Here is a 27,655-nt window from a genome sequence, read left to right on the forward strand (position 1 = left end):
TAAAAAAGATCTTCACAACCAGATAATCACAATGGTATGATTGTTCACCTAGAGCCAGACATCCTGAAATGCAAAGTCAAGGGGGCCTTAGGAAGCATCACTGTGAACAAAGCTAGTGGAGGTGATGGAATTCCAGTTTAGCTGTTTCAAATCATAAAAGATGATGCTGTGAAAGTGCTGCACTTAATATGCCAGCAAATTTGGAAAACTCAGCAGTGGCCACAGGACTGGAAAAGGTCAGTTTTCATTCCAATCCCAATGAAAGGCAATGCCAAAGAATGCTCAAACTACTGCACAGTTGCACTCATCTCACATGCTAGTAATGCTCAAAATTCTCCAAGCCAGGCTTCAACAGTGTGTGAACTGTGAACTTCCAGATGTTCAAGCTGGTTTTAGAAAAGGCAGAGGAACCAGAGATCAAATTGCCAACATCCATTGGATCATGGAAAAAGCAAGAGAGTTCCAGAAAAACATCTATTTCTGCTTTATTGACTATGCCAAAGCCTTTGACTGTGGATCACAACAAACTGCAAAACTCTTTAAGAGATGGGAATACCAGACCACCTGACCTGCCTCCTGAGAAATCTGTATGCAAGTCAGGAAGCAACAATTAGAACTGGACATGGAACAACAGACTGGTACCAAATCGGGAAAGGAGTACGTCAAGGCTGTATATGGTTACCCTGCTTATTTAACATATATGCAGAGTACATCATAAGAAACGCTGGACTGGAAGAAGCACAAGCTGGAATCAAGATTGCCGGGAGAAATATCAGTATCTCAGATATGCAGATGACACCACCTTTATGGCAGAAAGTGATGAACTAAAGAGCTTCTTGTTGAAAGTGAAAGAGGAGAGAGAGAAAGTTGGCTTAAAACTCAACATTCAGAAAACTAAGATCATGGTCTCTAGTCCCATCACTTCATGGCAAATAGATGGGGAAACAGTGGCAGACTTTATATTTTTGGGCTCCTAAATCACTGCAGATGGTGACTGCAGCCATGAAATTAAAAGACGCTTGCTTCTTGGAAGAAAAGTTATAATCAATCTAGACAGCATATTAAAACGTAGAAACATTATTTTGCCAACAAAGGTCCATCTAGTCAAGGCTATGGTTTTTCCAGTAGTCATGTATGGATGTGAGGGTTGGACTATAAAGATAGCTGAGCGCCAAAGAATTAATGCTTTTGAACTGTGGTGTTGGAGAAGACTCTTGAGAGTCCCTTGGACTGCAAGGAGATCCAACCAGTCCATCCTACAGGAAATCAGTCCTGAATATTCACTGGAAGGACTGATGTTGAAGCTGAAGCTCCAGTACTTTGGGCACCTGATGTGAAGAGCTGACTCATTTGAAAAGACCCTGATGCTGGGAAAGATTGAAGGTGGGAGGAGAGGGGACGACAGAGGACGAGATGGTTGGATGACATCACTGACTCAATGGACGTGAGTTTGAGTAAGCTCCAGGAGTTGGTGATGGGCAGGGAGGCCTGGCATGCTGCAGTCCATGGGGTCGCAAAGAGTTGGACACGACTGAGCGACTGAACTGAACTGAAAAATACATATAAGACTTCCCTCGTAAAGAATCTGCCTGCCAGTGGCGGAAGCACAGGTTCCAAATCCCTGGGAGTAGTAAGATCCCCTGGAGGAGATGACAGCCCACTTCAGTTTCTTGCCTGGGAAATCCCATGGACAGAGGAGCCTGGTGGGCTACAGTCCATGGGGTCACAGAAGAGTCGAACACAACTTAGTGAATAAACAACAACCAATACATATAACATGCAATTATGCTCTGCTTTTTTAGGTAGGAAAATGTTCTATTTTTATACATTTTGGGAATGGAATCTTCCCGACCCAGGGATCAAACCTGGGTCTCTCACTTTTCACGCAGATTCTTTACCATCTGAGCCACCAGGGAAGCCCTGTAAACAAATAGGGTAAGTTATTCCGTAAATTTTTATTGATATATAAATGTCCAGTTTTACAGTTTGAAAATAGAGAAAGTGGCTTGAGTTGCTTCCTATGTGGTTTTAGAGACATATAGACTGTCATGTGTGCATGTCCTCTCCAAGTCCCCACCACCATCCGTCTAGCCTCTCTTGGGGGTTAGGGGTCCCAAGGGGCAGTCCTGAGTTTCAGAAGTTCTCCGTGTTGAGCCCAGCTTTGTCCATATTTGGCCCAGGGGTCACTAGAGCAGTTCTAATCCCTTTCCCCCACTCTCCAACATTTGAGGGCAGTGACGGTCTTTTCGGGGTGGCACATCCTCACTGCTGTCACAAAGTGTGGTCTCATATTCCAGTCCCAGAAAGAGGGTCTCTTCTCCATACCTTCCTCCAGTCAGGAGCTCTTGTCAGCCTGGCTCCAGAACTGAAAAGCCCACAGGTTTGGGAGGACGAGTGTGGAGCAAGCAGAGCAGTGTTCCCCCCTGTGTTGGCTGGAGAGCTGACCTCTACACACGCACCCCAGTCACGTTCCCTTCCTGATGGCTGTGTCACAGCCCCGTCGAGAATCCGGAGTGTCTCTCACTAGCTGTTTTCTACCACATCATATTTGTCTTGTTGGCTGAGGATTTGCAAGGGGGAGGGACCCTTGTGCCATTTGTAACGAGTTTTCTAGAGGCAAGAATGGGCCTTGATTTATCTTGCTGGTCAGTTTCGTCTCCATTTTGGCCCTTACCTGGTTTATGTCCCTTGAGATCATCCCTTTAAGGGGGCCTGCCCACTTTGGACTGTCCCTTCAAGGACTCTCTCCAGGATCTCCCTCCTGCCTGCTTGACTGTCCCTTCAAGGACTCTGTCCAGGATCTCCCTCCTGAACCTGCTCTCCACTTAAACGTCTCACGAGACCTTAGCCCTGGCGGAGCTCTGTCTGTCCCTTCATCTTCCTTTTGGGACACCTGATCAACACCCCTGAGTAGGGTTTTTTGTCAGTTGCTGACTTTTCTCAGCAGTCGTGGCTGCCACCTGGAGAGTGAAGTAGGAGATGGACAGGGCCGAGCCCAGCCAGCCCGCTGAGGCCAGGGCCACCTCCCAACTTTCCATGGCGACAAAAGCTGACCACAGCCATTAGCAAACCAAGATAAGATGACAGATGTGTCAGAAGTCGGGAGACAGAGGAGGACAGGTTCCCTGCCAAGTCTCTTATGCTATGGGGACTAGTAGAGGAGCCTGTTCCAGGAATGTCCTCTGCAGCGGAAATCCCAGGCCCTAGAGGAAGGAAGAGGGAAGAAGCTACCTTCACTCCGACTTCGTACCTCTGAGCCTGCTGCTGGAGCCACACCCACCAACCAGAGCCGAGCACCACCACTTCTGTGACTCGCTTTCTACATCCACTGGAAACACAGGACAGGGAGCAGAGGGAGGCAGACAAATATCTGGTTTCTCTTGCTGTGTTTAAGAAGGCTGGAGGTGTGAGGAGCCTGGTATCAGTCCTTCACCTACTGTGGTATCAAAGCAGCGAACTGCATTAATTCTCAGTTTAGAGAAGGAGAGAGAGAGCAGGCCAGGAGGCCACTCTGTGTAGCAGACCCGTGCACACCAGCTGGCGGCACGCTCTGAGCATGAACTTGCTCCTGTTGACTGCTCTGCAGGCCCAGACCTAAGAGAAGGATGGCTGCTAATGCCCAGGGAGATGCCTCCAACCCTCCCTGCTACAGACATGCTGCCTGGTTGATGATGCTCCAGTTCAAGAGCAAAGATGGGGCCCTGTGAAAAGCTGCCAAGTAATGGAGGGGGAAAGAATGGCCTTAAAGACTAAGAAAATTATTTTCTATAAGCAACTGAAGGGACTTCCCTGGTGGTCCAGTGGCTAAGACTTTGTGCTCCTAATGCAGGGGGCCTGGGTTCCATCCCTGGTCAGGGCACTAGATCCCACATGCTGCAGCTAAGAGTTTTCAGGCGAGAGCTAAAGACGCAGCATGCCACAACTGAGACCCAACACAGCCAGATAAATAAATCTATTTTTAAAAGCTGCCACAAACCCGCCCCCCTCCCCCCACCGAAGAACCTTTTAGAAGACATACACTTAGTGTCCTCAGAAGAAATGAAGAAATACTCCTCTGTGCAACAGGAGCAGGGCACCGTAATGAAAGGGGAGATTTTTATAAAAGGAGATGGGGGAAATAAAGCACCACACAGAAACCCCACATACATGGACAGAATGTTCTGTGTTAAGTGTAGAAGCGAGACTGCACTCAAGAGTGCTGGATGCTTTCATAACCATCTCTGCACTTACCGTGGTCTGAAGATCATCCTTTATTTACTACTGTAAATTCCATTCTTGTCCATGTGAACCTCATTCCCCATGGCAGAGGGAACAGTGTCAAAGTACATGTGATGGAGTTGGGCTTTTGTAAAATTTAACTCATGGAAAGGCTTTGCTGTGTTCTTACAGTAAGCCTCCGGCTTGTGGCCTTCCTCTAGTTTCGTGTCAAGACCATCATCAGAATTATTTGTAGTTTCCTGGTGCATCTTGACACTGGTAGTTGCCCGCCCCCCTCTCCCCTCTCCATATCCAGTTCTGCTCTTTTCATTTCTTCTTTTGGCCGTCCCATGGGGCATGTAAGATCTTAGTTCCCTGACCAGGGATCGAACCCACGCCCCCTGCAGTGAAAGTGCAGAATCTTAATCACTGGACCGCCAGTGCAGTCCCTACTCTTTTCTAAATAGTAGAATTTCTAGTGTTTGGGTGGGAAGACAGCCACCTGGAACATACACTGCGCCCCCTAGCTTTTCTTGCCGCTGGGCAGTGGGCATGTCACATGCATTGTCTGGAAAGTGTCCATGAAGGGAGAAGCATGCCCTTAACGGTTCTCTAGATTATGGCTAGAGCTCGGCATCTATCTTGGATTATGGGAAGAAACCAGGACAGGAGAAGCCAGGTTCCTGATGTTGCAAAGTGCCATAGCAGCTTGGATTCCCTGCCTCTGCACATCTTCCATGTGGGAGCTGAGTCTTGCTGAAGCCGCTTTCTCTAGAGTTTTCTGTTGTGCGCAGCTGAGTCAGACACAAGTGTCACACCAGGGAGCCTGGTTCTGGGGGCTTCCCATTGTGCTTGCGCAGCCTGCAGAACATCACGCTGTGGACTCACGCCCCATCTTTTCTCCTGACTTCCTGAAGTCTTCCTTCCTCACATCTGGGGGTACATCTTGATGGCACCATGTCATTTCTTTCTTGGTTTTCATGAATTCTAAGGTAAAGAGGCTTAGTTTTCAATCCAGGTTCCTGACATTTCTATTTCCTGGCCAGTTCTTCTTTCTTATGGACCAGAAAAAGCCTAGAATACACTCCTACCTTTTTTTAAATTTATTTTTTAATGGAAAGATAATTGTTTTACAGAATTTTGTTTTCTGTCAACATCAACATGAGTCAGCCAAAGGTATACACATGTCCCCTCCCTCTTGAACCTCCCTCCTGTCTCCCTCCCCATCCCACCCCTCCAGGTTGATACAGAGCACCTGTTTGAGTTCTCTGAGACATACAGCAAATTCCCATTGGCTATCTATTTTACATATGGTAATGTAAGTTTTCATATTACTGTCTCCATACATCTCATCCTCTCTTCCCCTTTCCCCGTGTCCGTAAGTGTTCTCTGTCTGTTTCTCCACTGCTGCCTTGCAAATAAATTCATCAGAACCATCTTTCTAGATTGCATATGTATGTGTTAGTATACAATATTTCTCTTTCTCTTTCTGACTGACTTCACTCTGTATAATAGGCTCTAGGTTCATCCACCTCATTAGAATTGACTCAATTGTGTTCCTTTTTATGGCTGAGTAATATTCCATTGTATATATGTTCTACGACTTCATTATCCATTCATTTGTTGATGGGTATCTAGGTTGCTTCAGTGTTCTAGCTATTGTAAATAATGCTGCAGTGAACATTGGGGTACATGTGTCTTTTTCAGTTTTGGTTTCCTCAGGGTATATGCCTAGGAGTGGGATTGCTGGGTCATATGGTGGTTTTATTCCCAGTTTTTTAAGGAATCTCCATACTGTCTTCCATAGTGGCTGTATCAATTTACATTCCCACCAGCTGTGCAAGAGGGCTCCCTTTTCTGCACACGCTCTCCAGCATTTATTGTTTGTAGACTTTTTGTTGATGACCATTCTGAGCAGTTTGAGGTGGTACCTCATTATAGTTTTGATGTGCATCTCTCTGATAATGAGCGATGTTGAGCATCTTTTCCTGTGTTTGTTAGCCATGTGTATGTCTTTGGAGAAATGTCTGTTTAGGTCTTTTCCCCAGTTTTTGATTGATTTTTTTTTTTCTGGTATTGAGTTATATGAGCTGCTTGTATATTTTGGAAATTAATCCTTTGTCAATCTTTTCATTTGTTATTATTTTCTCCCATTCTGAGGGGTGTCTTTTCATCTTGTTTATTGTTTCCTTTTCTGTGCAAAAGCTTTTAAGTTTAACTAGGTCCCACTTGTTTTTATTTTCATTACTCTAGGAGCTGAGGTAAAGAATCTACCTGCAATGCAGGAGACCCCGGTTCGATTCCTGGAAAAGGGATAGGCTACACACACTCCAGTGTTCTTGGGCTTTCCTTGTGGCTCAGCTGGTAAAGAAGCTGCCTGTAATACAGGAGACCTGGGTTTGATCTCTGGTTTGGGAAGATACCCTGGAGAAGGGAAAGGCTACCCACTCCAGTATTCTGGTCTGGGGAATTCCATGGACTGTATAGTCTGTGGGGTCACAAAGAGTCAGACACAACTGAGCAGCTTTCAGTCTTTCAGGAGGTGGGTCATAGAGGATCTTGCTTTGATTTATGTCATCAAGTGTTCTGCCGGTGTTTTCCTCTATGTGTTTTATAGTTTCTTACATTTAGCTCTTTAATCCATTTTGAGTTTATTTTTGTGTATGGTGTTAGAAAATGTTCTAATTTCATTCCTTTACACAGCTGCCCAGTTTTCCCAGCACTACTTATTGAAGATGCTGTCTTTGCTCCATTGTATATTCTTGCCTTCTTTGTCAAAAATAAGGTACCTGTAGGTGTGTGGGTTTATTTCTGGGCTTTCTATCTTGTTCCATTGGTCTGTATTTCTGTTTTGTGCCAGTACTATACTGTCTTGATGACTGTAGCTTTGTAGTATAATCTGAAATCAGGAAGGTTGATTCCTCCAGCTCCATTCTTTCTCAAAACAGCTTTGGCTATTCAGGGTCTTTTGTGTTTCCATATGAATTGTGAAATTTTTTGTTTCAGTTCTGTGAAAAATGAAATTGGTAATTTGATAGGGATTGCATTGAATCTGTAGATTGCATTTGGTAATATAATCATTTTCACAATATTGCTTCTTCCTACCCAGGAACATGGAGTATCTCTCCATTTGTTTATGTCATCTTTGATTTCTTTCATTAGTGTCTTAAAATTTTATGTATACAGTTCTTTTGTTTCCTTAGGTAGGTTTATTCCTAGATATTTTATTCTTTTTGTTGCATTGGTGAATGGGATTGATACCTTAATTTCTCTTTCTGATTTTTCATTGTTAGTATATAGGAATGCAAGTGATTTCTGTGTATTGATTTTGTATCCTGCAACTTTGCTAAATTCACTGATTAGCTCTAGTAGTTTTCTGATAGTATCTTCAGGGTTTTCTATGTATAATATCACATCATCTGCAAATAGTGAGAGCTTTACTTCTTTTCCAATCTGGATTCCTTTTATTTTTCTTCTCTGATTGCTATAGTTAGGACTTCCAAAACTATGTTGAATAATAGTGGTGAGAGTGGACAGCACCCCTGCCTTTTCATACAGTGTTAGACCTCCTTTGGAGGGATGTGCTTGTCTCTGGGAAACATGGTCTTTCCTTCCACTTTGTCCTCAGCCTCATGTCCCTTATCCCTGTGTCCCAACCTGCTTACTGAGGTCATCTGTGTGGTTGCCTACCTGCTCTGTTACCACTCAGATCTCTGTTTCTCCTGTAAAAAGACATGAGCTGGTTTGAGGTGGCTGGTGGCATACTTCAAAGTTGCCATTTCTCCCTCTAAATCTTCATGATATGATAGAAATATAAACAGATGAACAACTAGAAATGTCCTAAAGAGCCATGGAACTACTGTTTGTGAGTCCACATCTTTCATTCCCTGTTTAAGGTTAGTGCTGTGGTGAGTATCAGCCAGTAGGTTTGAAAAGTGGCTGGGGCCCATCTGTGTGAGTGTCTGCCATGCCAGTTATGCTTCTGAGCTCACACAGCCCTTTCCATGGCTCCTGCTCCAGGAAGGTAAGCTCGGCTCTGTTCCAAGCAGGCAACCACGGTGGGACTGGGGCCTGGTCAGCAGGCCCTGCAGTGACCTCTCTGATAGAGCCATGCAAGAAGCGCCCTTTAAGTTGGTTCCCTTTGGAGAGGCTAGGCAGAAATGGAAGCTATAGCACTAGAGTGGACACTGGGAAAAGCAAAAATGTTGACAGAGAGTGTGTATGTGTTATGAGCCGTGTGGCCCATGAGAGAGACTGGTTGTTCCCTGGAGATGGAGAAGCATCTCCATCACTGAGCAGCTTCCCAACCTCAGAGCTGTTCTGCATATACTGTTGGATTCTGAGCCTTCCTCTGCCTGAGCTCCAGAAGAAAACTTAGCCTCAATACCCTGAGGCAGGGGTGAGCACAGGGGAGCACAGGCAGGCCCATTCATTTATGTTTTGTGTGTGCCTGCTCTCATGCTTCAGGGGCAGGACTGAGTACTTGTGACATAGTCCATATGACATGAAAAGCCGAAAATACTTACTGTCTGGCCCTCTGCAGAAAAAGTTTGCCCAAACTGAGGCATCCTTTGCATATGATGACTTGGCTTTTCCCTTACACATCTGGAATGGTAATGTGTCATCCTTGGGACAGTGGAGAAATAGTCATGCCAGTCATTTTCTATATTCTGTGATTCAGAAGTGACAGGAGTGATTCTTGAACCAGCAGAACTGAAGTAAGGCCGTGAGTCTTGGCTCTTCTCTGTCCCATCGTGGACACATCCTCCAAGGGCCAGCCTGCTTCTGTCTTGACAGGGGGAGTCCAAATCCAGCCCTCTGCATACCCCTCCATCTGCAGTCACCCTCTTATGTGTGTCTTCCTTCCAGGCCAGGGGCCAAGTTCCTCCCCGTTCCTATGGCCTGGCTCCTCTTCTCCAGAGAGTCCTGCTCTTTCCTGCAGTGTTGGGTGGGTCAAAGCCATTGCACGTCTCAGTGGGCAGTTTATATTGCTTCTGCTCTTCTCCGTCATGTTTATCTCTGCCCTCTCTCATCTCATGGCTGAATTTTCATTCCCCATGGCTTCTTTGGGAGCTGCTTCTCCAGAAGGGTTAAATTCAGTCCCTTTGGCAGCCTCGTTGTTGTTTAGTTGTTAAGTCGTGTCCGACTCTCTGCAGCACCATGGACGGCAGCGCAGGCTTCCCCATGGGCCCCACGAGCAGCCAGGCTTCCCTGTCCTTCACTGTCTCCCAGGGTTTACTCAGACTCATGTCCGTTGCGTCAGTGATACCATGCAACCACCTCATCCTTTGTCATCCCCCTCTCCTCCTGCCCTTAATCTTTCCCAGCATCAAGGTCCTTACCAATGAGTTGGCTCTTCGCATCAGGTGGCCAAAGCATTGGAACTTCAGCTTCATCATCAGTCCTTCCTATGAATGTTCAGACTTGATTTCCTTCAGGAGTGACTGGTTTGATCTGCTTGCCATCCAAGGGCGGCCTCATACTCCTTGGGTAACTTCAGTAGAGCAGTCAGTCTTCTGTTCTTAATTTTGCCTGTGAGGTTTGATTCTCCTCTTTCTGTTGCATAAGAATACTTTGCATTTCTGAGTTTTAAATATTTATTGTTACTGTTGTGCCTGCCTCCTGCTCAGGAGCCCTTCTCTGCACTGCTTAGAATGCAGTGGAGAGCTGGCCTCGGGCTGCCTCACCCCCACTGTAACGGTTGCCATCCGCTGGCTGTGATACATGTAGACCTGCATCTTCCTTTGACAGGAAGAGACGAATGACCCTTCTCGTGTAAGGGAGATTCCCCAGGTAGGGAAAATTCTCCATCTGAAACAGCTCAGACCAGAACAAGAACAAATAGAAGGCATGTCATCAGAGCTGGCTGCTGTCTTCATGCTCCATAATTTTGAGGGTCACCACGGGCCACTGGTTAGCAGTTTGTCCCCTGAAGAAAGAAAGGTCAGGTTAGCCAAGAAGGTGACTCCAGAATATGGAGGGATCTTTCGCTTTCCCCCAACTTTAACTGTTCTACCAAAATTTAGGTTTAGGTGTACTTAGTTTTTAAAGAATTGCTTTAAATTTATTTTAAAACTTTTTTTTAAAGGTCAATCAGATCATCAAAACTCTCAGAAAACACAGTTATTATTGGTGTAGTACGCAGGTAAGATAATTTTATTTTTTTAGTGTTGAAATTCAGATGTCAGTGTAATGTGTGTTCTTAACAGAGGCCTGAGTATCAGCTTGTGTCCTGTGATAGGCATCACCCTTTCTAGTTTGGCCCTTTCCTCTTTCTCATTTTCTTTCACTTTGGCAGTTAAATTCATGGCTGGAGTTTGTATTTTCACACTAGGTTTTGTGATTTTGGACTGTCTTTCACTTTAGAACAGGGCCAACCAAGGGAGAATGCCATTCCTGAAGTATGAATGTTTTCCGGATATATTTCTTAGGGACTTCTAAAATATCTATGAGAATTTACATTATACATAATTCGGGGAAACCTTATATTTCATTTTAAAATGGGAGGTAAGAAAAGAATAAAAATAATTTAGTCTGAATTAAAATTTTTACATATCACATAGCTACGTGCTCACTCCTGTGTTCTGGCTCTTAGTGTAATCTCTGTATTTCAAGCATTAATATCTATTGCCAAAAAGCCAGTGTGAAACTAAAACAGAAAATTGTTTTAACTTTGTACATTTGATTTGTATGTTAATCTAATTCATCTAAAACTATTCATTATATGCCAATGATAATATTATATAAATTAGTAAATAAAGATGTGAGCTGTACCTGATTAGACAAAACTGTCTCTAACCATGTACTTGTTCTTTTCAAGAGTGGAGAGAGAGGAGTCGTGTGTAATGTCCCTCATTGCTGCTGGCTTCACAAGGGTATGTACTCACTTCTTTGTTATGCAAGTGCAATTCAGCATGACACATTATTTTATCTCAGCTTTAGAGCCTGGCAATAGTTTTGAATTAATTTGAAAAAGAAAATTGTCCTTGTGCTGTGTTATAGTTTGATTTAATTTTATAATCTGGTAATCTAATAATCCACGATACTTTGCTTTCTCAGTTGCTCAAAACTATGCCTACTAAATGCATCTAAACATAAAAAAATCTCCTTTAATTAGTTTTAATTAAACTAATTAATTAATGAGTAATTAATCTCCTTTAATTACTTATTAGTTAAAAGTTGTACCGTAGGATGTGTTGTCATAATGCTTACAGGCAGACATGCAACTTTAAAGCCCATTCAAGGATTCTGGAAGTAAGACCTCCCCAACATGGCTCCATTTCTTTCTACCCCTGGCTCTAATCTCTTGGTTTCTCTTAAGCCAAAGAGCTTATGCAGGTCAGCTAGTTGCTAGTGAGCCTTGGGAATCATGGTGGAGAGAGCTCACGTAAGGCTGATCACTGGGCAGACTTGTAGCCCAAATATCAATGAGGTCATGGAGAAACCAGACCCCTTGATTCTGGCTGGTAGCACTACCGAGTATCTGGAAGAAGCAAATACCCATCCTCCCAGAGGGAGATTCCTTCTTCTTCGGCCTCAGAGAGTCTCTGCAAATAATCATTCAAGGGCGGCAGGCAGCCCTCAGTCAGCATTAACCCATCCATCAGGAAACACAGCATTGCAAGTGGGAACTAGCGGGGGAGAGAGGCAGCGGGAGCAGGCCCTCACAGTCCTCAGAAATTAGAATTGTCAGATAAAATTGTGAAATGATTATGCTTATTATATGTAAAGAGACAAAGACAGGACAAGCTTGGAAATATCTTCAAGGAATGGGAAGCTATAAAAAGTGACGTAGCAAATTTTAAACAGAACATAATTGAATTTTGAGAAATGCACATATAATAACTGAAAATTTTAAAACTTAGTAGGTCAGAAGAAATTATCCAGCATGTGGCACAAAGATCTAAAAACAGAAAATAAGTTAGAGAAGTTTAGAAAAGTGGAGGATAGAGCGGATGGTTTAGAATCTGTATAACTGGAGATCTGGAAGAACAGGAGAGAGAATGGGGTGTTATATTTGAAGAGAATTTTCCAGAACTGATGGAAGACTATAATCCACAGATCCCAGAATTCCAAAGTAGAATAAATAAAAAGAGGACATATCATAGTGAAAAAACAAACAAAGAGACTATTAAAATCAGCCAGAGGGGAAAAAGATTAGAGCAGTAGACTTAACAGCTGGCTTCACGGCAGCAGTAGGTTGAAGTTAGAAAACAGTGGAGTAGTGTTTTCAATGTGATAAAAGAAAATAACTGCCTTCCTAGAGTGTTATACCTAGCTTGTGCTCAGGTGCTCAGCTCAGTTGCTCAGTCATATCTGACTGTTTGTGACCCCATGGACTGTAGCCTGCCAGGCTCCTCTGTGCATGGGATTTCCTAGGCAAGAATAACTACAATGGATTGCGTCTCCTGCATTGGCAGGCAAATTCTTTACCACCGTGCCACCTGGGATCCCTTATACTTAGCATAAATACTTTCAAAAATGAAGGTGAAATCAAGACTTTCAGAAATATGAAAATTGAGGCAATTTGTAACTAGCAGATTCTCAAAGGACAATTCTGGAGGATGTACTTAAAGCAGAAGCAAGATGAGTCCTAAGTCCCAAGTGGGAGGCCTGAAAGACAAGAAAGAGGAGCAAGAACCTGAATGTGGGGTGAACACAAACACACTTGTTGTTGTTCAGTCGCTCAGTCGTGTCCAACTCTTCACGACCCCATGGTCTGCAGCACACCAGGCTTCCCTGTCCTTCACTATCTCCCGGAGTTTGCTCAAACTCATGTTCATTTGAGTCGGTGATGCCCTCCAGCCATCTCATCCTCTGCCGCTTCCTTCTCCTTTTGCCTTCAATCTTGCCCAGCACCAGCATCTTTTCCTACTGTGTAAAGCAGTAATAACAGCATCTCATCTGACTAGAGATCACAGATGGAAAATGACCATAACCTGAGAATCCGACAGCAACCAAGTGATTGTTACCCAGCAGGGCACAAGAGGCATTCCTTTGGGCATTATATTGATACATAAAACTCAGAGATGTATTTCCCCAGAAGCCCTGTCTGAGGAAAATAATTAAATAAGGACTTCAACCATTCAACCAATGAAGTAGAACAGAACTCTAAGATGAGGGAGAAAGTATTGGAGAGAGGTGGTGTGTGCACATAACACACATTTGTGTGTGTGTGTGTAGTGTAGAATATGTATCTTTATATGTAACTATATAACATCCAATAATACCTCAGTCTTTAAATTCTAGGGTATCTAAGTACACCCTGCCCTAGGTGTCTTCAAGGTTTCAGGGGACAAAGTGGAAGTAAACGCATTCTTGTGGCTCATCTCGCGGACAGGGAAGTGGGTGGGCAGTGAAAGGATTCTGAAGCTTTCTTCTTTGTGGGAAATGTGCAGACTACAGCACTGCTCATGGGAGAGACTTTGTTCTGGAACTAATTGGTATCTTGTTTTCAAATAATAGTAAAGAAATCTGTGTCTACGTTTGAGATCAGTGAAAAGGAAAGTAACCAATAATAGAAAAGTTTAAGAAAACTTCTGGGGGCTTTCCTGATGGCTCAGTGGTAAAGCACCTGCTGCCTAAATAAAATACATTAATTTATTATTAAATAAATTAGATTTATTTAATAATCTAAATCCACTTAGGTTATTAAAATAATCTAATAAATTTTAGACTCTTATTACACAGTTTTATGGTTCAAACCCAGGAGACATTGGTTTGATCCCTGGTCCCTGAAGATTCCACGTGCCCTGGAGCAGAGCAGCTAAGCCCATGAGCCACCAATACTGAGCCTGTAGAGCCCAGGAGCCGCCACCACTGAAGCCCGCACATCCTAGAGCCCGTGCTCCACAATGAGAAGCCTGCCCACCGCAACTAGAGGGTAGACCCTGCTTGTTACAGCTTGTTACAGAAAAGCCCTCACAGCAACGAAGATCCAGCATAGCCAAAAATAAATTGTTTTTAAAAAGAACTGAATTAATAAAATATGGAGTTTGTGGGAATTCCTTGGTGGTCCAGTGGTTAGGACTCCACACTTCACTGCTGAGGCCCCACAGTTCAATCCCTGGTCAAGGAACCAAGATCCTTTAAGCTTTGCAGCAACCCTTGCCCAAGAAGTATGGAATTTTTAGCAACTGGATCCCATTGGCATATCCTAGGAAGAGGAAACAACAGTGCGAAATCAGTGATAAACAGAGTAAGATGGGAGCAAAAGCAAGTGCATGAAAACGGGCTGGATTCTCCCATTAAAGGATAAGCCATTAGACTGGGTTATGAAAATACAATTATATGTTGTTTATAAGATAGTGATAAAAGGAAGTTAATAATAAAGAAAAAGGTAACAAGTAAATGCAAACAAAAGGAACACAGGAATTCCAATATCAACATCAGATATGGTGGAACTTAAGACTTTGTTTTAAATACACATTTTATATACAAATTTTACATTGTTATTATTACATAGTTTTGTGGTTCTCCTTTTTTGACACCACCCTCGCCAACATTCACACATGTCAGCACCTGTCCGCATTCCCTGACTTCCAGTTGAACTTGTATGAGAACAGCCATGCTAGCCAGCGTGCAGGTGAGCATCATAAGGATACGAGGTTGGAGGTTGTGGGTCACCTGTTCCCAGCGGATCCTTGGGTCACCCCTCCTTAAACTGCCTAGGGAAGCATTCACATGAGGAAGAAACTTCCCCTGAGAACTCTGAAGTTCCTTGTGTTAGTACTCTTAGGCTACAGAACTGGCCATTCTTAACAAGGACCTTTGATGTTTCTGACTTCCCAGTGAAGCTAATGAAACTAGGAGGACAGATTATTCATTTTGCCTCGAGTTGTTTGCTTACCTATAGCTGCCATAAACAGTGACAGACTTTGTTTTCTTGGGCTCCAGAATCACTGCAGATGGTGACTGCAGCCGTGAAATTAAAAGACGCTTGCTCCTTGGAAGAAATGCTATGACCAACCTAGACAGCATATTAAAAAGCGGAGACATTCCTTTGCCGACAAATGTCTGTCTAGTCAAAGCTATGGTTTTTCCAGTAGTTATGTATGGATGTGAGAGTTGGACTATAAAGAAAGCTGAGTGCTGAAGAATGAATGCATTTGTACCGTGGTGTTGGAGAAGACTCTTGAGAGTCCCTTGGACTGCAAGGAGATCAAACCAGTCAATCCTAAAGGAAATCAGTCCTGAATATTCGTTGGAAGGACTGATGCTGAAGCTGAAGCTCCAGTACTTTGGCCACCTGATGTGAAGAACTGACTCATTAGACAAGACTCTGATGCTGGGCAAGATTGAAGGCAGGAGGACAAGGGGACGACAGAGGATAAGATGGTTGGATGGCATCACCGACTCGATGAACATGAGTTTGAGCAAGCTCTAGGAGTCAGTGATGGACAGGGAAGCCTGGCATGCTGCAGTCCATGGGGTAACCAAGAGTTGGACAACTGAGCAACTGAACTGAACTGATAGCTGCCAGGAGTCATTAAGCTTTTTATTTGTATGAAGTTGTATAAGCAATATTGGAAATACGTGTTTAAAATTCTGTACAAGGAAGTCCGTCAGCATAGCTTCATGGACTGCAAAGTATATCCCGGTAGAAAGTCTAGTTAACCATGGGCCTCGTGTTTTCATAGTACAATTGTGTTATCATTAAACTAATTGTAAAATTCAAAGGTTACTGACACATACTCTCTCCCTGCCCTCTCACCTGCACTACTTAATCAAGGTATTCCCTGCTGCCTCTGCCAGAATTGTGGTTAAGTGCATGTCTCTATGAAAAACACTTCCATGCAAAAAGTACAGGTTTGAAATAGTCATTTTAGAGGTCTGTGACTTAGGAAATATGGATGTAGTAGTCTCACCACTTAGTAAGTGACGAATCCAACTAGGTGACCAGTCATCCAAGACCACACGAGGTAACTTGTCTTCTCACGCAGAGTCCCATACTGTCAGGTATCAGAAGGATACTGAGGTGACAGAGGGCACAGATTGCAGAGCATTCAGGCCTGGAGGCAAGGTGGTTTTCCCAAGTCTCATGGCTGGGAGGCAGTGTGGCCCAGGCTTGAGCCCAACCTCAGACCTGAAAGCCATCACTGCACTGTGATCTCTGGATTCATAGGGCAGACAGCTTTTCTGTAAATGGCCATAGTGCAGGATCCACAGTGGATGCACACTTGCTTACCTCCTCAGTTGGACTTGGCAGTTAAGCTTCCTGACTAAAATCTCAGAGGTTAGGGATTTTTCCCCCCTCTTTTTTATTTTTTCAGTTATGAAAACATGATAACACATTTACAGGAGACTTGGAAAATACAGAACAAAGTTACATATAGTTCCAGTATATATATTACAATTGTTTTTTTTAAGTAGATAAATTAAGATTTTTTAGTTGTAGTTTCAATATCAAACTCTTAAATTAATAGAATGCATGTACAGAGAAGTAGAATCTTATGTAGACCTGAAAAGCACCATGAACCAATTTGAAATAATTATGATTTATTATACAATTTTCACACAGCAGTAGGATACAAATTCTATTCAAGCTCCCATAGATTATAAACTAGGAGACACTGAAAGATAGATATCCAGGGACATAAGACCAGGTGCAAAAATTTGGTGGTTTAAAGTTATTAAAATCATACAGAGTCTGTTCTCTTATCACTGTGAAATTACGTTAGAGATCAATATCAAAAGATATTTGAGAATAACCCAATCCACATATTTTCAAGTGAAGTGTAACTTTACCAAGAGAGATCTTTGACTTAGCCATTGAGAGCCTCAATAAAGAAGACTGAAAAAACACAGGGTGATTCAAGATAAGAAAGCATTTAAATGTGAAATTAGTATCAAAATTAGAAATTAATATCAATGATACCTTAAAAATCCCAGGCATTTGGAAATTAAATGTCCACTTTTAAATGATGGATATATCTAAGAAGCCATAACAAGGAAAATTAGAAATATATTTGTATTGGAATAAAAATGAAAAGAGAATTTACCAGAATTTGTTGCATGCATCTGAAGCTGCTCAGTGTAATTAAATACAGTGTGGAGTCTTGAATAAGGTATGAAAACAAATAATGGACACTAACAAAATTTTGTGAAATTTAACAAAATCTGTATTTAGTTAATAATACTGTATCACATGTTAATTTCTTGTTTGTTTTTTATAATATTGTATTTCTTTATATCCTCAGAATTGGATTAGAAGTTTCAAGCCTCATTCAAAAAAATTGTTTTAATGTGACTAAGATAAACTTTCTAGACTTTTAGCAGTGCAGTAATACTATATGCCAGAATACATGGAACTATGTCAAAGTTTTGAGTGAATATAAATTAGAAATCTAGCATCCTATTCATACTAAGTCAATTAAGTAGAATCAAAATGTCATAAATGTTTTAGATAGGCAAACATTTATGTTTTCTAAAATATATCTAATACATACTATTTATGTTTACAAAAGCTTTTTGACTGCACTTGGTAAAGGCTTGAGAAAGAACATTAAAAAAAGATGAGAAATTGGAAAACGTTAAGTGAAATATGAACACTGAATATGAAATAGAAAAAGTGAAACCATCTAGATAAAAGTAAAAGATCATCATATAATCCAGTTGTTTCTAAACATAGCTGCTCATTAGAAACACATCTGGAGCTTTGGAGAGAAAAAGCAAAACCTGGGCATTTGTATTTTTCAAAAAATTCCAAGATCATTCTGATACACATCTGGATTTTAAAAAGTGATTACAGATTTTCTTATTAAATGGTAGTTTTAGTGATACAGAATTCTATTATTTTCTGTTGACCAATCATAGTACAATGGTATTAAGCAAATGATAGTTACATAATCCCTGTAGTAAAAGATATTTATCAGTTTTCACAATCAATAGTCTGACAAAAAATAAAAGATCATTACAATTGCAAGCCATAAGGAAAACATGATTAGCTGAACAGTATAAAATAATTTCATAGGGTTTGGGGGTTAAGTAGACTGATGTGGTAAGAGGAAGTGCATACATGCACATGTTTTCATCTGCCAGCCAGTCTATGTCTTTTTGTTGGTGCATTTAATCCATTTACATTTGAAGTAATTATCGATATTTATGACCTATTACCATTTTAATTGTTTTGGGTTTATTTTGTGTAGGTCTTTTCCTTATCTTGTGTTTCCTGCCTAGAGAAGTTCCTTTAGCATTTGTTGTAAAGCTAATTTGGTGGTGCTGAATTCTTTTAACTTTTGCTTGTCTGTAAAGCTTTTGATTTCTCCATCAAATCTGAATGAGGGTCTTGCTGGGTAGAGTATTCTTGGTTGTAGGTTCTTCTCTCATCACTTTCAATATATCATGCCATTCCCTTCTGGCTTGTAGAGTTTCTGTTGAGAAATCAGCTGATGGTCTTATGGGAATTCCCTTTTTTGCTGTTTGTTGTTTTTCTCTTGCTGTTTTAATATTTTATATTTGTCTTTAATTTTTGTCAGTTTGATCACTGTGTGTGCTTGCTCCTTCTTGGGTTTTTCCTACCTGGGACTCTCTGTGCTTCCTGGACTTGGTTGACTATTTCCTTTCCCATGGTAAGGAAGTTTTCAGCTATTATCTCTTCAGATATCTTCTCCCGTCCTTTCTCTCGTCTCCTTCTGGGACCCCTAAAATGCAAATGTTGATGCATTTAATGTTGTCCCAGAGGTCCCTTTGGCTATCTTCGTTTTTTTTTTTTCCATTCTTATTTGTATATTCTGTTCTGCATCAGTGATTTCCACCATTCTGTCTCCAGGTCACTTATCCATTCTGCCTCAGTTATTCTGCTATTGATTCCTTCCAGGGTATTGTTCCTCTCTGTTTGTTCTTTACTTCTAGGTCTTTGGTAAATGTTTCTTGCTTCTTCTCCATTATTTTTCTAAGATCCTGGATCATCTTTACTATCATTATTCTGAATTTTTTTTTTCTGGAAAGTTGCCTGTCTCCACTGCATTTAGTTATTTTTGTGGGGTTTTATCTTGTCCCTTCATCTGGGACATAACCTTCTGCTTTTTCATCCTGATTAACTTTCTGTAATATGGTTTTCATTCTAGCCACTATGGGATTGTGGTTCTTCTTACTTCTTATGTCTGCCCTTTGGTGGATGAGGCTAAGAGGCTTGTGTAAGCCTCCTGATGGGAGAGACTAGCATGGGAAAACTGGGTGTTGCTCTGGTGGGCAGGGTCAGTAAAGCTTTAATCCAATTATCTGCTGATGGGCGGGGTTTCAGTCCCTCCCTTTTAGTTTTTTGGCTTGAGGCAACCCAGCCCTGGGGGCTACAGGCTCTCTGGTAGGGTTAATGGCGCCCTCCAAGGGGCCCCTTCCAGGATTGCTGCTGCCAGTGTCCCTGTCCCCTCGGTGAGCCACTGCCAACCCACGCCTCTGCAGGAGACCCTCCAACAGTCACAGGTAGGTCTGGTTCAGTCCCCTGCATCCTCCCCCTGGGTCATGGTGTGCACCAGATATTTTGTTTGTGTCCTCCAAGAGTGGAGTCTCTGTTTCCCCCTGTTCTGTGGCAGTGCTGTGATCAATTCCCGCAGGTCTTCCAAGTCAGATTCTCAGGATTCCCAGTCCCTTTGCCAGACCCCCAGTCTGGGAAGCCTGATGTGGGGCTCAGAGCCTTCACAACAGCGGAAGAACTTCTTTGGTATTATTGTTCTCCAGTTTGTGGGTCATCCACTTGGCAGGGATGGGATTTGATTTTATCATGATTGCATCCCTCCTACCATCTGATTGGGGCTTCTTCTTTGTCTTTGGACGTGGGGTATCTTTTTTTGGTGGGTTCCAGCATCCTCCTGTTGATGGTTGTTCAGCAGCTAGTTGCAGTTTTGGTGCTCTCGCAGGAGGAGATGCGCGCACGTCCTTCTACTTTGCCATCTTGAACCAGAACCTTGAGGTTAGGGTTTGGTGTCTCTTGCCCTAGTCGTGCATTAGAACTCCCTCAGAAGCGTCCCTGAGGAGGTCCTGGTTCTGTTGGTTTGGGGAGGGGCCTGCACGCTGGTGTTACTTTTTAGATTGCAGGGAGTTCTAATGTGCAGCCAGGGATGCAGATGCACTGGGGGTGGGGGGCCCCCGTGTGGGTGATGTGTTCTGGGGAGAGGCAGGTTGAGTTGGCTGGGTGCTAGTGGCCCTACCACTCTCATGGGCTGGGATGGGGTGAAGAGACCAGCTGCTGCTCAAGCTGAAGGAACAGCAGCCTGATTCCTGAAGCTCCTTTGGCCTGACGCCCTTCTCTACCCTCCACAACCCCATGGAATCCTCAGGACATGAATGAAACCTGCAGAAGGCAGGAAAGACAGGATGTTTAGACACAGAGCCAAGCAGAGGTAGCAAGGTGGGGAGCAGACGGCAGGAGAAAGATGCAGTCCTTCTATCCACATGCACTGGTTTTCTAGCCTGAACATCCACCTTTGGGATAAAGATGTTTGGATGTACACACCCAGTGAGAACTCTGGCCACATGCACAGGAGGCTGTGACACACGATACACATGGCTCCCTGTCCCAGGATGTCGCCTGCAAAACAGGTGAGGCCGGGCAAGTGCGGGGATAGCTGGGGACCCCTGCCCATCTCAGGTCCCCCACCTCTTGTCTCCTGGCGTGGCACACTCTGTGCCCCAGAAATCTCACCGCTGTTCCTGCCCTGTCAGCGGTGGGCACCTGTGCAGATGAGCAGTGTTCTTGGGTGTTCCTGTGGGGTCGTGACTGACTGAGAGAGCTGCAGGGCCATTACTCTCTCTCTCTCTCTCTTTTTAATAATTTTGTTTATGTATGGCCTTCCTGGATCTTCATTGCTACACAGGCTTTTTCTCTAGTCCCAGCGAATGGAGGCTCCTTTCTGGTTGTGGTTCACAGGTGTCTTATTGCAGTGGCTTCTCTTGTTGCGGAGCACAGGCTCTAGGGTACATGGCTTCAGTAGTGGTGGTGTGAGGCTTAGTTGCTCCGTGACATGTGTGATCTTCCTGGACCAAGGATCAAGCCTGTGTCCCCTGCACTGGCAGGTGGGTTCTTAACCACCAAGCCGCCAGGACGTCCCAAGGCCAGCACTCTTAGCCCTCCCAGTTGGTGGGAGCTGGCGGGCATGTCCCCTGTCTGACTTGTGTGGCTAGGAATGGTTGTGTTTGGCCTGCGGGCCTAGGGACCATCATGCCCAGGGCCAGCAGGCCTGGCTCTCCCTCCCAGGGGCCCGCAGTGACTGCTGTGTGTTCATGCAGCAGTCTGCAGGCACAGTGCTTTCTCGTGGTCATTGTCAGAGATGTAGGGTGGTCTTGTTTTGCGGGTAAGGAAGCAGGCTCTGGAAGCTTCAGGGCCTCGTAGAGGATCATACAGCTCTAAGACATGAACCAGGGGCTGGGCTCTTAGGTTACTTGACACACAGATAAGATCATGGTTCCAACAGGGGGATGTCTGCCTTCACTGGTGGTAGAAGGAGCACCACAAGAGGCCCCATGCCCCAGGCTGGTCTGGCTTTGGCTTGTGGATAGTGACCTTCATATACCCTACCTCTGAGGCCTCAGCTTCCTCCTCACCAGATAGAATATTATCCATGTGTTGAGCAGGTGAAATCAAGAGTGTGCCACAGAAACGGGGGCAAGTAAATACAAATATTACAGCAGAGTGGAATTATGCGATGGTACATAGTGATGTGTAAGATGTCTTCATGAAATTCTTAATCTGGTGGGATGGGCTCAGGCTTCCTATTTCCATGTGGTCTGCTTTGTTGAGATGTTTTCATCATGTAGAGAATGGTTAGTGTCCGCAGGAATAGGAGCGCCTGGGGGAAGCCATGGCTCTGCAAGTCCCTCTGCTGTGAAGGATGATCCTTTGTCAGCTTAGCTGAGCTGCTGTTTGATGTTAGTACAGGGAAATATTGCCTAGTGGGAGTGACTTCTGTGACACAGCTGCGAAGAGGTGTGCAAGTGTGTTTTTGCTTACTGTGAGCTTGTGCAGCTCGAAAGAGGACAAAATACTGTTCATCTAAGTGACGAGACTCCAAAAGTTAATATAAATGGGACTTGCGTTAATAAATTTCTTCCTTTTGCATATTCTAGCCTCTACCAGTGACATGTAGACATCAAAAAAATCCTCATAGCTCAAGGCACTGAAAGAAAAGTATTCTTAAGCCCTGGTTTTTTTCCCTTGAGCTCTTTTTTAGTGGAAGAATAGTTGATTTACACTGTTGTGTTAGAACAACACAGAAAAGTGTACATAAAAGTGATTTGGTCATATATATATATATATATATATGCTGTTCTTCAGCTGTTCAGTCACGTCTGAATCTTTGTGACTCCATGGACTACAGCATGCCATGCTTCCCCATCCTTCACCATCTCCCAGTTTGCTCAGATCTGTGTCCATTAAGCTGGTGATACCATCTAACCATCTCATCCTCTTCTGCCCCCTTCTCCTTTTGCCTTTAATCTTTCCCAGAATCAAGGTCTCTTCCGATGAGTTGGCTCTTTGCATCAGGTGGCCAAAGTATATACATACATGTATATATACTTTTTCAGATTCTCTTCCATTAATGGTTTTACAAGATACTGAAATGTAGTTTCCTGTGATACATAGTAGGACCTTGTTTTCCTGTCTTCCATACAGTAGGGTGTACCTATTAATCTCAAGTTCCTACTTTATCCATCCCCACATCCCTTCCCCTTTGGTGACTGTAAGTTTTTTTTCTATGTCTGAGTTTGTTTCTGTTTTGTGAATAAATTCATTTTTATATTTTTAGAACCCACATATAGGTGGTATCATATGATATTTGTCTTTTTCTTTCTTACTTCACTTAGTATGCTGATCTCTGGGTTTATGCATGTTGCTGCAAATGGCATTGTTTCATTTTTTATGGCCGAGTAATATTCTATTACACACACCCACCCACACACCTTCTTTATCCATTTGTCTGTCAGTGGACACTTAGGAGGTTGCTTCCCATCTCAGCTTTTGTAGATAGTGCTGCTATGAACTTGGGGATACACACACCTTCTTTAACACACACACACGCCTTCTTACTTGGGGATACACACACCTTCTTTAACACACACACACCCCTTCTTACTTGGGGATACACACACCTTCTTTAACACACACACACCCCTTCTTACTTGGGGATACACACACCTTCTTTAACACACACACACCCCTTCTTACTTGGGGATACACACACCTTCTTTAACACACACACACCCCTTCTTTATCCGTTCCTCTGTCAGTGGACACTTAGGAGGTTGCTTCCATGTCTCGGCTGTTGTAGATCGTGCCTCTATGAACTTGAGGGTGCATGTCTTTTCAAATTATAGTTTTCTCTGGATATGCCCAAGAATGAACCCTGTTTTTCTTATTCATTTATTGACTACTTAATTGAGATACAATTCACTTTCCATGTAATTCAGCTATTTATTTAAAGTTGATATAACATTTTTATAGAAGAAATACATAACTAATTATAACATGATTTTCCATGTCTTTGTTTCACTTGACGGTGTATCTTGTGCATCATTCCATATACGTTCACATCCCCACCACCGCGTGCTGTTCCGTTAAATGGTTATACTAGTTTTAAAAAACTATTTTAAAGATTTTTAATTTTATTTTTCTCTTTCCAGCAAACACTTTCCCTTTTCTTTCTTTCCTCCTTTCTGCCTTTTTTTCTCTAATGAGGTACAGTTGATCAATTCAGCCACTTAAAGTATACAATTCAGTGGTTTCTTAATATGTTCTCAGGTATGTGCAAGCACTATTTTTTAAATGCTGATTTGGTATTGTAAGTTTTCATCTCATTTCCTGTTTATCATTGAGGATAAGTTATTTTTTAGATGTCAGATACCAAATTGAGAAGTCTGTTGGAAAGCATTATTTGTGTATAATAATTTAAAGGTACACGTGTGTTGATCCACACCATCCCCTTTCTGTTTGTAGAGGTATATAGAAAACCCCAGCCCCATGGCCTGTTACAATGAACTGCTCCAGCTGGAGTTTGGAGAGGTGCGCTCACAGCTGAAACTCAGGTAATTCTGCTGCTTCGGGAGAGCCCACCATACCGCCCAGGGTGTGGCTGCAACTGAGGTCTTGAGTGTGGGCAGCTGGCTCCATTGTGGCTGTTACTGACTTCCTGCTAAAATAGGATGGAGCGGAGGGAAAGCACCTCTCCTTGCATAAGACTTTCAGAGTCTGCCTGGATGTCTAACAGATAGGCATGTTAGTGATGTGAGACTTAACGTTTAAAGACGGGGCTCCAGTGGGGACTCCTGGTGATCCAGTGTTTGAATTTCAGTACTCTCACTGCCAGGACCCCAGGTTTGATCCCTGGTTGGGGAACTAAGATCCCACAAACTGCATGGCACAGCCAAAAAAAAACAGATGGGGCACCAAAATAATAGCAAATGAAAAAGCAGGATGTGAAAGTATATATATTGAATTACCTGTTTTGTTTTTTAATTAAAAATTCTTTTTGATATGTACATACATATTTCCGGTAGGTGACATGTTTTCTTTTCTACAATAAACATTTTGTAATTTGCTCTTGCTAAACAGTTTTTTTTTTTTTACCTGAAAAGAATATAAACCTAGTTCTTTGTAGAGTGAGAAAAGCAGCAAAATTAGTAAAATTATCTGAGGTTGACAGAAGTGGAAAAAAAATGTCAGTAGCTCTTTCTCATCCTCAGTCTCTTCCTTGGGTTCTGTTTGACATTTCCTTTACCAGGATCCAAGAGAGAATGGAATCACTCTGTCTGTACATGCTCAGGGGGAGATAAGGGGGTTAGAATTTGGAGTATAAAGATTGGCGGGGACCAGCACAGGGTACCACATGCGGAGAAGAAAATACTTCATAGACGAAACGAAATGAAGCGTGAGGTAGCAGAGAAGTGCTGTGAGCAGAGATGTTTCAGGGCTGGTGAGGTCTACAAAAGAGCTCCTTTTTGTTGCTAAACTCTTCAGGGTAGCTTGAGATGGATGGCTGGCCTTGAGCCTGCCCCTTTCCTTACTCCTGGGTCTTCCACAGCTTGGCTGCCACAGTCCCGCTGTGAGCCATGGAGCTTATTGTTGGCAGAAACCGATACCCAGGGAGGTTAACTGCCTTTCGTCCCAGCTCTCACACGTGGCACAGGACAAAGGTCATCCTCTGGCTGTAACCCACAGCCTCAGAGCTGCACTCACCGTCTCTCCTCATGCTGTGCTTTGTCTCTGGTGTGCCAGCTGACAGCCAGAGGGAGAGGTCTGCTGTGCAGGGAGATAGGATGATAGGACAGGGAAGGGGCGGGTGTGGGGCTGAGAATTGAGGGCCATAGAGAGAGACTTCATCTGAGATACTAAAGCACACTAAAAAGCTATGTGTCACAAGCATCTCTGTGTTACTGCTAGATCAGTAACCTAGAAATGTAAAGTCTAGAAACGAGCATGAGTGTATTTAAGAACTGAGAACATAAGTATATATGTTCACCATGGCAGTTCAAATCCACACAGGAAAGGGTAAATTTTTCCAGTGAACAGAATTGTGACAATTTATTAACTATGTGGAAAGAAAATTAAGTTATATCCCAATCTCACACCCAGTTCCAAAATAAACTGCAGTGTGCATCATGTTAAAAAGTAGGGCCACAAAAGTACTAAAAGTGTAAGTGAACATATGTCGTTGGATAATGAAGCCTTGGTAAACCCAGTGTGGTGTTAAAAAGATTGCATAAAGGAAGAGAAGCAGATTAGGCAAGATAAAAATGTTAAGCTTGTCCCAGTGAAAACACCTTGTGTGTTAAGTTGCTTCTTTCGTGTCTGACGCTTTGTAACCCTATGGACTGTGGCCTGCCAGGCTTGTCTGTCCATGGGATTCTCCAGGCAAGAAACCTGGAGCAGGTTGCCATTTCCTCCTCCATGGGATCTTTACAACTCAGGGATCAAATGATCCAGTGATTGAACCCACATCTCTTGTGTCTCCTGCATTAGCAGGTAGATTCTTTACCACTACCTCCACCTGGGAAGCCCTGGTGGCTCAGATGGTAAAAATACCTTAACACCAGGCTCCTCTGTCCATGAGACTTCCCAGGCAAGAAACCTGGAGTAGGTTGCCATTTCCTCCTCCAGGGGATTTTCCTGACGCAGGGATTGAACCCACATCTCTTGCATCTCCTGCATTGGCAGCTGGGTTCTTTACCTCTGGCACCACCTGGGAAGCCCACATAATGTTAAAAATTTAGACAAATAGCAAACTAGGAAAAATACATTCATAACGTTCAGGACAGACAGATTAATATCCTAAATATGTAAAGAGCTTTGATGAATCAGTTTAAAGATAGAAACACCCAGTATAAAAAAATTACACATGTATACTTGTGGCGGATTCATTTCGATATTTGGCAAAACTAATACAATATTGTAAAGTTTAAAAATAAAATAAAATTTAAAAAATAGTAATAAAAATAATAAAATGGAAAAAAAATTACAAAGGACATGTCATAAACAAGCAGTTTATAAGAGTTATTAATGGCCAGTGAACATGAAAAAAATGTTCAGCTTCAGTAGTAACCAAAGAAATTAAAATGATTCACCATTTTTTATTTACCAGATCAGCAAAAATTTAAAAACGTGATAAAACCCAGTAGGGCTTCTCACAGATCCATCTCCTCCTAGCTTGCTATATCAGAGGTAGAAACTTCTTATTTTTCATTCTTGTTTTTTTAAATAATAGCTTTATTGGGCTAATTCACATATATGCCAAGAAAGAAGGACTAGTTTTTATCGGCTAAGCTGTTTTGTCTTATTTACCTAGATAGCTTAGTAATACCAGGAATAATGTAACAGCACTATATGAACAATTACGAATTTTATGAAGAAGTAGACAGTTGCATTCTTTTTTTCATCATCTGAGGCATATGCAAAAAAAAGAAAAAAAAGCTGAAAGCAACCTAAATGTGTAGTAATGGAAAATTTGTTTGAATGAATTATTATATAACTTTAGAATATTACATATGTTATTAAAAGTGATGATAAGGAACTAATTAATGATATGGAAACATATTAATATATTTTTTCAGTGGGACAAGATTATAAAACTGTAGGGTATGATTATATTTTTATAAATATATATATATTTTGCATGTATATTTATATAAGAAATTGCCTAGAACACCAATTGATTTGTGTAGGTGTTGGGATTTCAGATGATTTAATCTCATTTATTTTTAAACAGATTTATTGAGATATAAATCTGTATAAGGAGAAGGTAATGGCACCCCACTCCAGTACTCTTGCCTGGAAAATCCCATGGACGGAGGAGCCTGGTAGGCTGCAGTACACAGGGTCGCTAAGAGTTGAACATAACTGAGCGATTTCACTTTCACTTTTCACTTTCGTGCATTGGAGAAGGAAATGGCAACCCACTCCAGTGTTCTTGCCTGGAGAATCCCAGGGACAGGGGAGCCTGGTGGGCTGCTATCTATGGGGTCGCACAGA

General features: G+C 42.7%; 1 protein-coding gene across 3 annotated transcripts in view; it reads left to right on the plus strand.

The window, feature by feature from the left end:
* PDE8A (phosphodiesterase 8A) overlaps positions 1 to 27,655 on the plus strand; it is a 144,285-nt gene that overhangs the window by 80,831 nt on the left and 35,799 nt on the right. For 2 of the 3 annotated variants that reach the window (XM_027522011.1, XM_027522010.1), the window contains exons 4-6: positions 10,286 to 10,342; positions 11,018 to 11,072; positions 24,128 to 24,216. In XM_027522011.1, the coding sequence (XP_027377812.1) occupies positions 10,286 to 10,342; positions 11,018 to 11,072; positions 24,128 to 24,216 (201 nt within the window). Of the gene's footprint in view, positions 1 to 10,285; positions 10,343 to 11,017; positions 11,073 to 19,880; positions 20,737 to 24,127; positions 24,217 to 27,655 lie in introns of those variants that run through there. The other variant, XM_027522012.1, reaches the window with a different exon arrangement.

The sequence above is a fragment of the Bos indicus x Bos taurus genome, chromosome 21 (assembly GCF_003369695.1).
Source record: "Bos indicus x Bos taurus breed Angus x Brahman F1 hybrid chromosome 21, Bos_hybrid_MaternalHap_v2.0, whole genome shotgun sequence".
NCBI classification, from domain to species: Eukaryota; Metazoa; Chordata; class Mammalia; order Artiodactyla; family Bovidae; genus Bos; species Bos indicus x Bos taurus.